General features: G+C 39.0%; 2 protein-coding genes across 4 annotated transcripts in view; both read right to left on the bottom strand.

Annotated features, from left to right (window-relative positions):
- The window catches only part of lrrc69.L (leucine rich repeat containing 69 L homeolog), a 36629-nt gene extending 28526 nt beyond the window's left edge, over positions 1-8103 (bottom strand). The window contains 3 exon segments of the mRNA NM_001095336.1: positions 2554-2626; positions 6795-6921; positions 7889-8103. Of these exon segments, the coding sequence (NP_001088805.1) occupies positions 2554-2626; positions 6795-6921; positions 7889-8065 (377 nt within the window). The 5' untranslated portion in view covers positions 8066-8103.
- A 2106-nt stretch (positions 8104-10209) lies between these two features.
- On the bottom strand, positions 10210-17074 carry otud6b.L (OTU deubiquitinase 6B L homeolog). 3 transcript variants are annotated; one of them, NM_001092702.1, is given in 7 exon segments: positions 10210-10476; positions 11296-11402; positions 12100-12161; positions 12429-12741; positions 14679-14771; positions 16118-16272; positions 16911-17028. In NM_001092702.1, coding segments are annotated over 7 exon segments (885 nt in total). In that variant the 5' UTR covers positions 16987-17028; the 3' UTR covers positions 10210-10397.
- Between the last annotated feature and the right edge of the window lie 1718 nt (positions 17075-18792).

Raw genomic sequence — 18792 nt, 5'->3', positions numbered from 1 at the left:
TTGCTGCTTTCAAAGTAAACCTCCATACTTGGCTGCCCTTTTATTAGACACCAGTGGGATCACCTGACTATAGGGTGGGAGCTACAACATGGAGCTGGTCACTGCTCCTGTATAAACTATAACAAACAAGGGAAAGTTGTGCTCACCACTTTTTTTTAAAAAAGTTGCAGGTAAAACCAAGTCCCTTTGTAAAATGTATAATGAAGCAACAGAATTCTTAATGAATCAGATAAAATTGAGCATAGGACTGGCCAGATATGGGATGACTTTGACGTAGTTGGCCAGAAGTGATAATAAGTATGGTAACATGATTTAAGATTTGTTGCATTATATATGGAAACATTATCGGCAACATTGTAACACATTGTGTTTTACTTTAGGTGATGATTGTATGTATCTGCTGTTTCAAGAAACTAAGTAAGCAATGATAAATATACTTTTATTTGTGGATTTCTTCCTGCACACCTTTTTGCAAAATGTTTTTTATTTGGACTTTGGACACTATTATGTCACTGAAGGACATTTATGGACACTTGCATATTATAATGTTACACCAGTGACACCTAATGGTGAAATTTCAGATTGCAATATATAAGAATAATCTATATGGGAAGTTTGCACCAATTGTATTTATGAGTGGTTAATAATTTTTGGAACCTTTTTTGAATGGGTTTATGGGTATTTAAATGTTTGTTCTATCACTTGCACTTTATCCTTGATAAAGACCCCAATGAGGGCCGAAACGTTGGATACACGAGTGATGTTTCAATAAAATCGTTTTTCACAAGAATCTGGAGTGCTGGTCCACATTCAAAACTATATATATATATATATATATATATATATATATATATATATATATATATATATATATATATATATATATATATATATATATATATATATATATATATCCAAAAAGGATTAAGCAAAAATGTTTGGCATTACAGAACAAAAGGCTTTCAGTTAAAGGGGGAAAACACACCTGTATTTAACAGCAGCATCATGCTTATTTATCTAAAATATGATCGATTTTGGCCTGTACATGGGGTTTTCAGTAAAATGTGTCTGCTTCCATTATTACTTTTATATTGTTATATACAATTCCATCTCTAGAAAGTTGATGTAGGTGTGAATGGCACCATTTGTTGCACCCATTAACCAGAAAGCTCCAAATTACGGAAAGGCCATCTCCAATAGACTCCATTTTATCCAAACAATCCAATTTTAAAAAATTAGCACATCAGAATGGCATAATGTTTTTAGTAGATGTATGGGATCCCTAAATCCAGAAAGCTCCAAATTATGGGAAGACCATATCCCATAGAGTCCATTTTAAGCAAATAATGCTGTTCCCTAAAATATAATTAATCCTTATTGGAGGCAAAACCAGCCTATTGGATTTATTTAATGTTTATATGATTTTCTAGTAGACTTAAGGTATGAAGATTGAAATTATGGAAAGATCCATTATCCTGAAAACCCCAGGTACCGAACATTCTGGATAACAGGTCCCATACCTGTATAAGAAGCAGTGTTAGCATGAGATTAACTACGTGTAGGTTGTAGGAACAACATACCAAGGGAACTTGGAGCATATATAGGTAAAGGATCCCTTATCCAGAAACCCGATATACAGAAAGCTCCAAATTATGGAATGACTGTCTCCCATTTTATCCAAATAATCCAAATTTTTAAAAATGATTTCCTTTTCTCTGTAATAATAAAACAGTAGCTTGTACTTGATCCCAACTAAGATATAATTAATTCTTATTGGAAGCTAAACCAGCCTATTGGGTTTATTTAATGTTTAAATAAATTTCTAGTACACTTAAGGCATGAAGACCCAAATTACGGAAAGATCCATTATCAGGAAAACCCCAGGTCCCGAGCATTCTGGATAACATGTCTCATACCTGTATAGACATAAATGCCTTTGTGACTCTAGTTTAATCAGACAAGTCCTAAATTCTCAACTGAGGGGCCCAGGTTTAAAGAAATCTATAAAGTGGGGCTCTGGCATGTTAAAGTAGGCTTTTAAACTCTCCCATACAGTGAGGGACATACTGTATTTTCTATATAGGCACCTGAGGGCCTGGGCCTATGGCAGGAGCTTAGGCACTTTTTTGCCTATATAGAAAAAAAATATTTATGGGTTCAAAAGCAAAGTCCAAACAAAGTTTGTGATTTTTCTCAAATGTTGAATAATGGAAAGAGGATTGATCCCTTTCTAAACTCACATAACCATTATTTGCAGATGGGGGGGATGTTTTTTCGAAGAACACTAAGGGGCTGATTTATCATGGGTCGAAGTGAATTTGAGGGAATTTTCGAAGTAAAAAAATTAGAAATTCAAAGTAATTTTTTGAAGTCGAAGTAAAATCGTACGACCGCGGAATACCAAAATTCGATGAAGAAAGTTCAAATTCGATATTCGAAGTATTTAAATTCGATGGTCGAATTTCGAAGTATTTTTACTTCGAAATTCAACCCTTGATAAATCTGCCCCTTATATAATGAACCAGAGGACACAATAAGGTACCATTTACTTACTTGTATATCTCTCTGGGAAGGTGCTCCAGCAAATTGTTGTTCAGATTTAGAAATAACAGATTGTCCAAGCCATCTGGGATGAAGAAGAAAAATAAACATATTATTCACATACTTTATACAGCATCAGAAATGCATTACAGACTCACAAGTGGCATTGAGAAAGAGGAAAGCATTGTATTTTTCTGTATCCAAGCATGTTTAGATTGCTTACTGTATTACTGTACTATATGGATCTTATTAACGATATTGTGTTTCAGCTGGCTAACACACTCGCTGTACAGTAATTCCCAAGTAATGCCTTGCCCATACACTAATGTACAATGTCAATCAGTGTGGTTTAGCACATCAGTATGGCATAATATTTTTAGTAGAGGTACGGGATCCTGAAATACAGAAAGCTCCAAATTATGTGTAGGCCATCTCCCATAGAGTCCATTTTAAGCAAATAATGCTACAAGTATGGGATCTAGTTAATCCTTATTTGAGGCAAAACTAGCCTATTGGGTTTATTTAATGTTTACATGATTTTTTAGTAGACTTAAGGTATGAAGATCCAAATTACAGAGAGATCCGTTATCCAGAAAACCCCAAGTCCCGAGCATTGATAACAGGTCCCATACCTGTATTATTAAATTGATTTCCTTTTTCTACGTAATAATAAAACAGTACCTTGTACTTGATGGTAACTAAGCTGCACAAATCCATATTGGCGGCAAAACAATCCTATTTGTTTTTTTAAGTTTCAATTTTTTTAAGTAGGCAATTAAAATTATGGAAAAAAAACCCTTGTCTAGACGCAAGTTCTAAGAATTGTAGAGAAGAGATCCTAAACCTGTATTAACCAGCTAATAATGCCTCCCCACATTTATTAACAATGCTATAATCAAGATAACAATAGGCCTGGATTCGGGAAAGAACAATCAGTCCATTATGATTTTTGGATTAACAAAAAATATCAGTTTATCAGGCTTGTTTTTCTTACTTGTGCTAAAGGTAGAAATACCTATTCTAATGATTCTGGATCATTAGTCTCTTGTCAAATGGTCAGTGCCTATAGTTTTTTACAAGCACAAACCAAAACAGCACTGTGCAAACTGTGCTAAAATGTGATTTATTAATAAACATCTCATGATGATCCTGTTCAGTGTTTCCACAACATCAAAGTTTCAATGCAAAGCAACAACGGTTCATTCCCCCTTTATATTATTGTATGAAACCTTCTAGAATTACAAATAGCACACAGGCTTTTCATTAAAGGGTGCATTCCAAGTGCTACAAACATTAGCAAGAGCAACATAAAAAAGTTACACTAATTCAATATTTTCAATTATTTTAAATGTATCTTCAAATGTATTTGCTAAAAAATCTCCAATGCCCCACCCCGTGCTAGACATGAGAATAGCACCCAAGCAGGAGAAAGAACCAGGACCCCAGACTCCTCCAGATAACATTGAATATGAGAAGCAATTGCTGATTTAGAGGAGTTCCATTGTGCAATGCGGGCTCTCGTTTTTTATAAACTCTACCATATTTAACAAACTGGAGGGGGGGAGGGTTTTTGTGCCAACTAGGTTTCCTTCCCCTTTAAGCTGTTGATAACTGCAACTACTAGTCTTTTGCTATTTCTGCCAGAAGTTAAATTCATAAAGCCATTGCTAGTATTTACCATAGATTATTTTGGGGGTATAGTGTTAGACAAAAATAGGAGTTGAACATTAATAGCAGATTTATGCAGCAACTGTTGCTAATGCTTTTTTTCACACACATTAAAATGTGTCTTATAAAAGTCTTTGAATTTATACACTGAACATAAAAACTAAGCTTGCATCAAATACACTATTTTGGGATTCAGCCAAAATCCCGAATCCTTTGTAAAAAATTTGTCTGAATTAAAAGATTCAGATTTGGCCAGGCACTTGGATTTAGCCGAATCCCGAACCAAATCCTGGATTCCGTGCATCCCTAATAAAAACTATAATGTGGCCAAGGCATATTGAACACAATATAGTTTTGGTGCCCTCTTGTGGCATACTAATGCTTTACATACTGGGAACTTTTAATAATGCCTTTAAATGACAAAGTAAAAAGTATTGATTGTTGTAATTAGGGATGCACCGAATCCAGGATTCGGTTCAGGATTCTGACAGGTTTTGGCCCTTTCCAGCAGGATTCGGATTCCGCCGAATCCTTCAGCCCGGCTGAACCGAATCCTAATTTGCATACGCAAATGATTGTGATTGTTGTAATTAGGGATGCACCGAATCCAGGTTTCGGTTCAGGATTCGGACAGGATTTGGCCCTTTCCAGCAGGATTTGGCCGAATCCTTCAGCCCGGCTGAACCGAATCCTAGTTTGCATACGCAAATTAGGGGTGGGGAGGGAAATTGCGTGACCTTTTGTCACATAACAAGGGAGTAAAAGGTGTTTTCCCCTCCGGATTCGGTTTGGTATCCGGCAGAATCTTTCGCGAATGATTCGGGGATTTGGCCGAATTCAAAATAGTGGATTCGATGCATCGAGAGTGCATGTAATTTTAGCTGCAGCTCCGTTTCCATCAAGTCCATAAACTTTTATTATTACAAAGGAAATGGTCAAACAATAACAGTTATTCAGACTATTATTCAGACTATTTCTGGATAATGGATTTACAAAGAATAAATTAGTAAAAAGCAGCAGCACTCTGGTAATATTTGCAAAAAATGGAAACCCTCTTAATTAAGGGCCACCGGCAATGTTTTGGCCTTCAACCCAGCCCTTTGTCAAGCCTATAATCACAAATACATACACGTGTTAAATACCCACAGGAAGAGGAAGGGCCACAAATACTCACCTCCATTACCCACAATGCTCTGAGAAACCATTTACCCCCTTATGTAATAAAAGGCAATACGTTTGCCCAGGAGCAGTAAACCAAAGGAACCAATAAGATGATTGCTTTTAAACAGGTGACCAGTAAATGCTACTTGTTGATTGGTTGCTATGGGTTACTACTACCGGGGAAAACTAGTGTCCAAAGTATTTCAAAGTGTTCCATTAGAACAATAACCAATGTCCTTATAAGGAAATCAAAATACATTGTAACTTGAACCGTGAGTACTGTGACCAAATCACATCAAAAATATTAACAACATATAAATTTAAATGTACACAGGACAAAATATGTGCCATACTTTAACATGCTTCTGACAACAAACTATAGTAGAAATGTTTTTCTCTCTGTCTCCAATGCTGAATTCAGGGGACAAAACACCCCAGAACTACTCTGGATTTGGAGCTTCCTCATCTTTAATTCTTACTGTTTTAATCTACATTTCGATAATTTATATAATTACAATGTATTTTGATTTCCTTATAAGGACATTGGTTATTGATCTAATGGTACACTTTGAAATACTTTGGACACTAAATGGTTTCATAGAGCATTGTGGGTAATGGAGGCAAACATTTTTTGGCCCTTCCTCTTCCTGTGGGTATTTAATGCATGTATGTATTTGTAAATATAGACTTGACAAAGGCTGGGTTGAAGCCCGAAACGTTGCCAGTAGCACTTGATTAAAAGTTTTTCCTATTTTTGCAAATATTACCAGTGTGCCGCAGTTTTTACTAATTTGTACTATTTTACCCTGGCGGAGGGTACGGCTTGCACCTGGGGCTACAAAGAGATGTTTTTCTACTGTGTAGTACAGGTGTCCCCAACCACCAGGCCGCAGATCAGTGGCGGGCTGTGGGCTGTGCCAAACTGGGCCCCCTCTGGTCCCAGCTGCAGTCTATTATAGCCGCAAAAAACAATAATAAAGGCCCTAATTCCCTGCAATACCAGTTCCCTGGTGCTCCATTGCCATGACAACAGCTGTGTGAAGCCCTAGAGGCTTTCTACTAATCATAAACTGGTCCGTGGTGCAAAAAAGGCACTATTTTGGATTCGGCCGAACCTCCGAATCCTTCACGAAAGATTCAGCCAGATACTGAACCGAATCCTAATTTGCATATGCAAATAAGGGGTGGGAAGGGGAAAACATTTTTTACTTACTTATTTTGTGACAAAAAGTCATGCGATTTCCCTCCCTGCCCCTAATTTGCATATGTAAATTTGAAATTCGGTTCGGCCGGTCAGAAGGATTCAGCCCAATCCGAATCCTGCTGAAAAAGGCCGAATCCCGAACCGAATCCTGGATTAGGGGGATCCCTATTTCTAATACCTGAGTAATATCATCCAGTCGGTCTCCTCGGTCCAGACTTACCAAGCGCAGCTGCCGGTATCTCAGAGATCCTATTTCCAAAGAGATGAAGCCTTTCTAAACATTTTACATACTTTATTTCTTCTGGAACTTTCTCAAAGTGGTTGTTTCCTAAATGTAACACTCTTAGCTGCAATGGAAAACAATAGACAGTCTGTGTATTAATGGCATTGAACAGGCAAGTTTGTTGTTATAGCTGTGAGATGGGTGATACCATATTACTAGGCAAAGCATTTTATACAGACCCCAGCTCCCTAATACACAATAAACAAGAGCAGGGCCACCATCAGGGGGGGACAGGAGGGACAAGTGTCCCGGGCCTGAAGGGGGCCCGGCGGTGCTGCATTTTTGAAAGAGCCAGGTCCCCCTTACGAGCGCCCGAGCCGTGCGCCAATTTCGCAGGTTGCTGAATGCAGAAGTGCCGAAAAGCCGAACAGCCAGAGCCGAAGTCCCGAAGCGGCGAAAAGACCCGAAGTCACGAAAACAGCCGAAATTAAAGTCCTGAAGCGCCAAAAAGACCCGAAGTCACAAAAGGAGGCGAAGTTGAAGTCCTGAAGCCATGAGTTCAATTCTACTGAACACCAGTTTGTGTTTTTTTAATCCCCTGGCCACAATTGTATTATTTTAATATTCTATAGGCCCCTGCCACCAAAAAATTGTAACTTGTAAGGGGGCCCTGGCACCAATTTTTTTTAAAAAAAATGTTTCTTTGTAACTTGTAAGGGGCCCTGACATGAATAGCTTTTTATAACTTGTGTTGTGTAGGGGGGGGTTACTTTTTTTTAGCACTGAAGTCTGTGTGGTCTTTTAACTGTGATGTGGAGTGGGCGGAATGTGGGGGGTGGGCGTGAGTGTGGGCGGGGCCGTGATTTCTAATGGCGGCCCTGAACAAGAGCCTCCAGCTGCCCATAGGCAGGGACAAGATACTCAGGAGAGGTCTCTGCTCGCACTTGGAGATCCCTAATGTGCATAAAAAAACTACCAGCTGTTTGTTACCCTATGAAACCATTTTCTCTCAAAGGCCCTGGAAAAATGTTGCCTCTGTCTGAAAGCTCCTCTGCTACTGTATGTGTATTGTATTGCGTTCCCATTCTCACCCTGCAGAGGGCGCTCAATTCCACGGGGAGCCGGCAGAGCAAGTTGTTCTTTAGCTGCAGCTCGGTCAGGCTTATAAGGCAGCCCACCGCTACAGGGACCCGCTGCAGCCTCTTTCCGTTCAGATTTAACGTCTTGGCTTTGCCTCGAATAGCCCTGAGAATCAGCCCGTCAGCCATGAGGGATCAGAACTTGCACTCGCTTCACGCTCACAAACCCTAAACCACGCACAACTACAGGTGAGATGACCGTTCCCATAGCGACGGCGTCCACTCCACTGTAGCAACGCGGTGTCAGCACTCGTCGGCCATCTTTATTTTGGGCACACGGTCCTACTGGAAAACAGGACAATTGATCTCGGTTTTACTGTCAAGTTTTTGTAATTATTTTAAGTAGTGTTTAATTCCGTGTCCGCCTAGCTACTGCATAAGACATATTTGAGTGGTACTTATTTCAGTGTTTAGCTTTTTGGCACTATGTGTAAATAAATAGCTGTATAACTATATACTTTCCCAATCCTTATATCTTCTGACAATGTCAAACAACATGGAAAATAAACAAATGTGTGAAATCTGTGGAGCTTTCCTTGGGAGATCTTTCTACTACTTTGAGAGCTCATTCATTGAAAGGGGTTGTTCATCTTAACTTTTAGTATGTTATAGAATGGCTAATTCTAAGCAACTTTTCAATTGGTCTTCATTTTTCTTCTAATTCTTTCCAGCTCTGAAATGGGGCACTAACCCATCTAAAAAAAACAAATGTTCTGTAAGGGTACGAATGTATTGTTATTGCTACTTTTTATTAGTCATCTTTCTATTTAGGCCTCTGCTCTTCATATTCCAGTCTCTTCTAATAAATGCATGGTTGCTAGGGTAATTTGGACCTAAACGGTACAGGGCACAGATTATAATAAACATCTAAGCAAATTTTTTTAATAATCTGGGAGTCATATCAATTGGGAAGGATAAATGTAGCCTCTAGCCTTTGTCAAAGTAACCAAATAACTATAATAACTATATTTTTTTTATAAAAAACAGCTGCACTGGCACATATAAAGCATGCGGGATTCTTATCTGCAACTGTAGTACCCTCTTTGCACTCGGGTTGTACGAGAGTTTCATAGTCAGAACCCATGAGTCCATTTGGAATCTCCATATTTACAGTCTACTGTAAGTGAAAAAGTCACTGCATTCAAACAAGGACAGTAAAAGTTGAAGAGGTACCATCTTGTAACTCAAGTACCCAATGGACACTCTTCTTTTACCCCATTGTGGTGCCTAATGCAACTGTAAGAATATATCTACCCTTCAAAAATAAAAATGAGTGCTTTATATTACATATATCTGTAATAATCTGTATGCCTCATGTTTTCTTTCATGGGGATTGAGTGGGCCCTGGCTCCTAGATTAAGAACCTGTTTTGAATTAACACTTGAAAGGAAAACCAGCAAAAGTGATGCTTATATTGGCTAAAGGCGGTCATACTTTGGCCGACCCTCTGAAATGTCTTATCAACTGGACCACAGTTTTATGCTTTAATGCGATTGGCATTAAATAGAAATTTAGCTGACTGGGCTGGTAGTATACCAACAAGGTGACTTTTACTTAAGCAGGTCTGGGATTTGGTAACCCACCAGCCCTTGTAGACTAAGACCAATGCATGGCGCATAATGGAGAACTAATGGCACACAAGGAGCATTGTCAAAAACAGAAAATCTGTACCACCATGGGTAACAAATCTCCCAAAAATGTTTTTCCATTCAATAATATTGAATTACATTACATGCAGCAATCTAGCTTGATCATGTAAAATTGCTGAAGAAGACATTTTCCTGCGAATAAGTCAGATCTCTCCTTGTAAATAATTTTTACTTGTGGTGACTAGAATGTTAGTGAAGGGAGATTTTTTGTTGTTGCACATGGTAGCATATATCTCCCACGGGCAGCAAACCTCCTCAAGTGCCATTACCATAAAGCAGACAATGGTTTTACTACAAAGCAGACAATTAATGGAGAGAAACAAACCATCCTGAGCAACCTCTAAGCTTTGTGCTCACACAAACAACAAATTGTGGCGTACACAAAGAATTGTGTGAAAACACAAAATTTAGTATTTATTCTGAACTGCACACAGTTTTTAAAAATGCACACATAACCGAGAAGGAATAAGAGGGAACATTGTTCTGAGAATGTACAGAGAGGTATTGTAAAGTGTACAGTATCCCTTTAAGCACTGTGAAACATTTTATAGCTATGCTATTTTGTCATGCCTGTAATAATTTATTGGTTATTGTAGAGGAAAATTAATAATTAGTCACAACAACAACTGTTTGTGATTTTATTGTACTGAGAGCAACAGCACATCACCAGCATGTTTCATAAAATGGGAAATTGACAGATGATGATGAGGATGATGATGATGATGATGCAGATGTCTTCCATGGAGAAATGTCAATAATCCATCTTTATTACAGATCACCATCCTCAAGATGGCAGTTAATGTCAGGTAGAACTAGCTGTTCTCTGTACTTGTGTCCAGTTGTTCCACAGAATTGTAATGCTCCCCCAGTCCATACGCATGTCGCATATATCTATAAAAAAAAAAAAAAGTGTAAAAAGACCAATATCACCTTATGTATCCAATCACAGTAAAAACACTGTATAGCATTATTTACTTTACTGAACAGAGAAGATTATAAGACTACTGTATTGACCACAAACTGTCCCAATTATTTACAGAAATCATACCAAAAATGCATAGTGTTCCTTGTCACCTTCACTACAGACCCATGTACATTTGTAGATACACAGTTTAATGGTAAATTCACCTATGAATTAATTCAAGTTATAGATTGGCGTATTTCTAAGAATTTTTTTTATTATTTCTTATGGTGTTTGAGTGGTTTGCAATCATATTGTCTTTCTTTAATACACTGCAGGCTGACCGAGGCAACCAAAAAAAAAAAATAATAATAATTCTGAGGGGATTCTTTATTAGATTTTTAATTATTCATTATTAACTGTGTATTATTTATTTTCTTCCATTCTGACTTCCAAACCACTTTCTGGATCCCACAGAGCTTGTCCACGTTGACAAGGAAAGGCTTAATCTGTTATAATAAAGGGTAAGCTCTTCCCAGGATTTTTGTTACCACACTGCTGCATTGGGCTGGGTGCATGTGCACTAGAGCTCTCATATGGAGGTTTACATTTTTGATGTATTTGTTTCTTAAGGACATTAATCTCACACGCAGTCAATTACATTGCAGTCCCACAATATATTCACGAGGGTATATACAAGGGGGATGTGCAGAATTAAGGAGAGGGTCATCAAATACTTTTTTAGTTGCCAGTCATTAATTTACAAATAAGAGACTTCTTTTGTATGTGCAAGTATGGAAGGAACTTACACTAAGGTGATCGGCTTGTTTGAGTACTCTTCACCAATGACAATAGGCAAGGATTCTGCTTGGATCACTTTAATAGGTGTTTTCAGAATATGAGACAGGGCTCTAAGCTAAAAAGAAAAAAAGGAAAGAACATTTAAGATAAAGACAGCCCAACAGATATTAGGTTATGCGTGACATACTGTATACATAACTGTTACTGACATTCTGCTGCTTTTGTAAAAATCAAATTGCATTCCAGCAGTATCCATTTCAGGTATCTTAATATAACACATAAAATGTGTTTGAATTATTTGAGCAACAACTATTATGTTCTATTGGGTGTTTATCTTAAGAGCTAACCTCTAACCCCCCCTCTTAATCCAAATTGTGAGTTGCAAGGAGGGATTCATGATACAAACAACTCTTTTCCACACTGGCACGAAACTTGGCTTAATTAAACAACCCTTCTATAAAAATGCACAAAGCAATCCTGCCCTCAAAATGGGGGCTACTCAGTACCATTTTAAGTGCCTTGCTGTGCTGTAAACACTGAAGGCTTGGGGTTTGTGAACATGAGCACCATGGTATTTATGGTTATCTTCCCATGACTATATATTGTTGATTTAGCTCCAGGTATTATCTACACTCGCTGATTATGGCGCACCCTGCAGACGAGACACGCGTGTAGCAAAAAGTAAAGCTGCTCCCTTATTTTGTTTTTTTGACCTACACAGGCAGTGGTTTAAATGAGTTTCAGAGAAATTGCACAATAAAGACATTTAAATAATGTAAAATTTGCAATAGCAAAATGGTGATATTACTTACCTCTAACTGGCCACCCCATGCTGGTGTATTCACTATGTCAGTGCAGTATTTCTGAAACTCTTCTGTTGGCACAATATTAAAAGAATGTTATATATACACTATAATGAAGTATTTAAACAAGTGCAGACAATAAGTTCAACCTACTGTGGTGTATGCACTTACATGAACTTTTTAGAAGTGCCAGGACAATGTATCATTACAAGCATCCTAAAACTGGCACTATAAAAATCATAAGTCTTACTTTGATAGCTTTCTCTGTGCAGAACAAGAGTTAAAACACTTAATTAAAAAAAAAAAAAAAAACCAAATATAATAGTAGCAAATCTTACCCTGTGTGTACATATCACCAGTTGATGAATTCGTTAAGAATGGAAGGAAATCTTCAGCACGCTTTTGCATATAGTCTGCAGTTTGGCTTCTAAGATTGGCTACAGTCAGGCTGTTACCTTGCTCGTTCAACTGATGCTCAATAGCTCTGTACATGCAGTGTCCATCAGAGGGGATCTGCCTAATCTGCAGCTCCCTCTCTGCCAAAATCTGGGCAAGTTTCTGGCTTTCAAGGTGCCTTGCTCCTGATAAATTGGCTATTTCTGCCTCAGCAATGCGATCATCCCTTTCCTTTTCCTGGGCAGCCTTTTTTTCCTATAGGGATTAAAAACATATCATTATACAGTAGAACCCCCATTTTACGTTTTTCAGGGAACCAGAAAAAATGGTGTAAAATCGAGGAAAATGTATTATGCATAATATATAGGTGGGACCACAAAACAACAATGTAAAATGAGGGGATGTAAAATTGAGGTTTTACTGTATTTATTATTATATATTACTTATTACTGACATTACCAGCTACAGAAAGGATTGAGTGCAACAAGGCACTGTTCTATGAAACTCTCTTTTTAAGGTGCAGGGAGATAAATGATGACTCAGCCTCTCTCTTGCAATCTGATCATTACCATAAAATTTGATTGCGTGGCATAGGTGCAGCACCTGAATAGCCCAATTATAGCAATCTAATCAGCTGACCCTTGAGAATGCTAAGTAAATGTACATGATGCAGGAGAAAGTGCAGCCCCTGCTACATGTTGGCCAAGAACCTCCCGCAATTGCGGATGGGAGACACCAACACAGTTTCTTCTTTACAGATAAATAGCAGTCTGATGCAACGCACTAAGGTCTGACCAATTACCAGATCACATCATTTCATCTACATACAGTATAAACTGCTTGCTACCTGCATTAAAAGTGGTGCATATTAGTCTCACTTACACAATATGGTTAAATTTAAATGGTACTGCATTTGTCACGACAGTTGTCTGGAGTCATGTGCCACAGAGTGTAACAGCAGGAAATGGACAGGACTGCTGATTTATATTTATATTTTACGCAGACTTGATACTTGGTGGAGAGCCTTCTGCCACTAAACAATGGAATCCTTCTGACCAGTCTCTTCACTTCTATCAAAAGTTGGATGGACTGGCTGTACAACAGACTAATACCAGTTTCTTTTGAGTGTAAAACAAAAAAAGAACTGTCAAATATCACTTTTACTCTCACCTATTATTTAAAATAGCCATTCCCTTCAATTGTCAGCTGGCATCCCATTATCAAGTCCTAATATCACTTCACCAGCTTTTAGATCTTTTTTGTCAAATACAGACTGACCTGTGAGTACACCAACAGATTCCATCCAATCCTAGGAAGGACACACCCATCACTTTTTTGTTGGGGCCTCACTAAAGGGCCACAACAGCAGCAAATGATCCCCCCCCCATTGGCTACCTCTTGCCATGTACATGGACTGACTATGCAGAGCGGCACAGTGGGGTTCGGACTTTCCATGTCAAGCTCACAGGCACTGTAAAATGGACACCAATTTTGGTCACGCTAAAATGTTGCATTTAGTCACCATCTGTGCCAACTATTAAATGGGTTAAAGGAGAAGGAAAGGTTAAAACTAAGTAAGCCTTATCAGAAAGGTCCATCTAAATATACCAGTAAAACCCCAAAGAAGTGCTGCTCTGAGTCCCCAATCAAAAGAAACACTGCATTTCTTTCCTTCTATTGTGTACACATGGGCTTCTGTATCAGACTTCCTGCCTTCAGCTTAAACCTCATTGCCCTGGGCAAGAGCATGCTCAGTTTGCTCCTCTTCCCCCGCCCCTCCCTTTTCTACTGTAATCTGAGCCCAGAGCAGGGAGAGACTCAGGCAGGAAGTGATGTCACACCATGTTAATACTGCAGCTGCTATCCTAAACAAACAAAGAGTTTCTAGAGCTTTTTACTCAGGTATGGTAAAACATTCTACAGAATAAATATAGCATTCTAGCTTGCACTATTGCAGCTAATCCATTGCCAATAAAATGCCTCTGTAGCTTTCCTTCTCCTTTAAGTAATTTATAAATGTATGTGAATCCAGTCTAAAGCACCATTATTGTATAGGATGTAGCAAAGGGTGCAGAAGTAAATACAGTTCTTTTTGAGTTGAGTCGGAATGCGATAGGTTTTTCCTACAAGTATGAAAGAAGTATTGTCAACATAATATATACATTAAACCATGCCCTAATCAATTGCCCTACCCGCCTCTTCTGTGCCTTGGATACGCGTGGCTGTTGGACTGGCTCCTCACTTCCCAAATCTAAGCTGGTCACGCCATTTGTAATGCTGCTCACCTGCAAAGCAAACAGCGAACCTTAACACAGAACTGCAATAAAAAGAAAAACGGTGGCAGATACCATATCAGACAGCATAACAAAGACAAAAGCTACATGTGATTACATCTATGGGCACCTACTTTTATACCTTTAAACTGAGAGTAAACAGAAATATAAGGACACATTTCTACATTAGTGTAGCATTCAAACTGTAGTGCATGCACAATAATTATTTTTCGCAAAGTTTATTTAGATATAAACAGCTTTAGTCAAACCAACACGTTTATACTGCTGCAAACAACAAAACCAATAGTGCACTGCAAATTTCTGACTCCCAATATATGCACAATATACCTTGTTATACATCTAAAGGCTGCTGTTGACACGTTTAGAAAGGGGACTGACCAATCAGCCTGTGGACTGAAAGTATGGATGGCGTGTGATGGGCCATATATGGTCCGAAATGCTCAGGGAGAAACTATTGGAACAGCAGGAAGTGAAAAGAGGTTTCTTAAATTAGCAAGCAAGTTTTTCACACAAGCCTGATCTCCGAGCCAACTGATATTATAGTACATGGATATCAGGATCCGAGGGCACCATAGATATACACCATTGATTATACAAAGATTTTATCTGTAAGTGAATGGCCAGCATAACAGAATCTGATACCAGGAGAACTGGCAATACTCACGTTCAAAACAATAGTATACATGGCATATTACATTTTGGCCATAGATGTTACAATTACGATCTTTCTTGGAAAAGATCTTTCCAGGAAAGATCGTTTGTTTCAACACACACTTGTAGAGCTGAATTTTCAGATATACAGGTAGAAACAGTAGAATTCTACCTGTATCTGACAATTAAGCACTAACAATGGCCGACGAAGGCATCAGATCAAAATGTCCCGGCCAGCCCGATCGATGAGCTGACAAATATCCAAGTCTTCTGCGGATATCGGATGGTTTGTCTCCCACCATAAATGGCCGAATATCAGCTCGTCTCCCCCAAGTGGTCCCCAACCTTTTCTACCTGTGAGCCACATTCAAATGTAAGAAGAGTTAGGGAGCAACACAAGAATGAAATTAGTCCCTGGGGATGCCAAATAAGGGCTGTGATTGACTACTTGGTAGCCCTTGTGTGGACTGACAACCTACAGGAGGCTCTATGTGGCAGTACATCTAGTTTTATGCAATTAAAACTTGCCCCCAGGAATTAAAAAATAAGCACCTGCTTTGGGGCCACTGTTGGGGGGGGACATCCAAACGGTCGGTAATCAACTTGTTGTTACCAAGCGACTTGTTGGGGATTACTGCTCTAAACTGACAGCACTCATTATACAGCTCTTGCACAATGGAACATACTTGGGTTGGTTCCGTTGGCTTCTGTGCCAGGGCTTCCAGCTTTTCTTTGTGTCTCGCCTCGACTTCTGCTTCCAACTTAGCAATATCTTCAGTCATCTGCTTCCTTCTCTTTTTGTCATTCTTGGGCACAGAATTCTTCATGCACTGTATTTTGGCTGCAAAACAAAAAGCCAAGATAAGAACCAATTAACAAACAGGTATGGGGTCAGCTCACTGGAAAGTCCTCAAAAATGTTTTCCATTCTTCCCCTCCTATGGATATTTTCTATCTTGTGGCAGCAATTATAAGCATGTATGTATTTCAAAGTATGGGTTTCTTATCTGGAAAAAGGGATGAGACAGAAAACAAACATGTATTTCACAGTAATACCCCCCATACACAAAAATAAAAAATATTTATTTTTTGCCGACATAAATGGTTTGCAAGGAAATCTATGCAGCCCTTTAATAGGGGCAAAAACAGTTGCAATTAAAGGATGTAAAGCTGGACTTTTCCATGGTTACATATTGTATAGCCACATAGAAATCTAAATGACCTGCTGACTAGCAAAACAGCATGTGGATTTTATATTAATCAGGTTTTAAAGGTTCATACATACCAAGCCAGTTGCTCACCACATGACTGGTAGAATCATATACTTTGTGAAAACATGTTTTGCTTCCCCATTATACCAGTGCCCTGTGTTGGCAGCAAGTATGGCAGCCTGGTCATTCTTGGCTTCAGTTCAAAGCTGATGACAGGGCTATAATTGTCTAACACACGAACGCTCTATCCTACACCGCTTATAACTAACCCTGCACCTCCTTCTTCTCCTTGCGGTGCTGCTTAATCAGCAGAGCCTCTTCCGAGTTCTCCTCCGCCACATCCATGCTTCCCTGTATTCCCTCACCGTCCCTTCATTACAACAACGCTAGTACCCAGCGTGAGACACTTCCCCTGCTGTAGTGACGTCAGCGGAGCACAACCAATCAGCTTCCTGCATCGTCTAAGAACCATTCGGTTAGACTAGTCAGATACGCGCAGTCCATTGGCTACCAGAAAGTCCAAGCGTCCAGTGATTGGATCATCCGTGACCTCTGCATTTACGTTCCACGAGAAAAGTTGAGCGACGCCACCAAGGAGACTGCTGACGCTGAAGTGCTAGCAGACATCTTTGATGTTGGAAATAACGTCACTTATTACTATTGGATGAATATCTGTAGTTGCCTTGATTTTTTTTTTTTAAATGCTGGCATCGCCTGACTTGTTTGGAAAATACATACCACTTTGGATAGGAAGCAGGCGATAATTATATCTGTCACGTTTAATTGTAATGATTTGAAAGACAAATTGTATTATATTTTTACTACAGTACTGTTTTATCATAATGATACATTACCTCAACTAGGGATGCACCGAATCCACTATTTTGAATTCAGCCGAACCTCTGAATCCTTCACGAAAGATTCGTCTAAATACCGAACCAAATCCTAAATTAGGGGTGCATACCTCTCAACTGTGCCTTTTTCGGAGGGACAGTCCCTCTTTTGACAGCTCAACCCGCAGTCCCTCATTTGTACTGGAAAGTCCATATTTTCTCTGCACTCAACAGAAAGGGGCATGGTCCAAAAATTCCGCTTCGATACGTGCAAAAAAAAAATTTGTCTCTCTTTTTACTTCCAAAATGTTGGAAGGTATGGGGGTGGGAAGGGGAAATTTCTTTACTTCCTTGTTATGTGACAAAAAGTCACGCGATTTCCCTCTCCACCCCTAATTTGCATATGCGAATCCGAATCCTGCTGAAAAAGGACGAATCCTGAACCAACAGGGGATTAAAAAAAAAAACCACACATTGGTGTTCAGTAGAATTGAACTCGTGGCTTCAGCACTTCAACTTCGCCTCCTTTTGTGACTTCGGGTCTTTTCGCTGCTTCAGGACTTCAATTTCGGCTGTTTTTGTGACTTCAGTTCTTTCCGCGCTTCAAGACTTCAGTTTTGGCTGTTTTTGTGACTTGGGGTCTTTTCGCCACTTCAGGTTTTCGTGAGGTCTTTTTGTGGCTTTGGTTATTCGGGACATCAGGAGAGGCAAGGCGGCACGGCTTCATCAAGGGGGCCCGGCTATTTCAAAAAGTGCAGCACAGTCAGCCCCCCTTCAGGACCGGTACAGGAGTACCCCCTGTGCCCCCCCTGATGGCAGCCTGTATACCTCCCAACATTCTGGAAACGAAAAGAGGGACAGAAAACTGTGATTTTTTGACCACGCTCCTTTTTGCGGCCACACCTCCTAATAACCATGTCCATTTTACAAAATTTGCCAGGTTATGAAAGTTTGAACACATTTCTGTAGTTTTTATGTTTTATTACAGTTTTAATAATGAAGGTGAATTGCCCTTTAAGCTGTAAGTCTAACTTCTCCCAAGGGACAAAACTGTTACAAATGTATCTTAATTATCTCTTGTGGGCCAATTAAGTTAGAAACATTGTATCTTTTTTGGCTGTTCAGTGCAGAGAAATCATGACTTTCCAGTACAAACGCAGGACTGCGGGTTGAGCTGTCAAAAGAGGGACGGAGAGTTGGGAGGTATGGCCCTGTACATAGATATATATACATATATATTTTTTTTTTTATTATTTATTTATTTATTTTTTAGATGTTGAAATAGAACCAAGATGCTGACAACTGCTCCAACAATTTA

Source organism: Xenopus laevis, chromosome 6L, assembly GCF_017654675.1.
Source record: "Xenopus laevis strain J_2021 chromosome 6L, Xenopus_laevis_v10.1, whole genome shotgun sequence".
NCBI classification, from domain to species: Eukaryota; Metazoa; Chordata; class Amphibia; order Anura; family Pipidae; genus Xenopus; species Xenopus laevis.
This window is presented reverse-complemented; position numbering and strand designations above follow the sequence as displayed.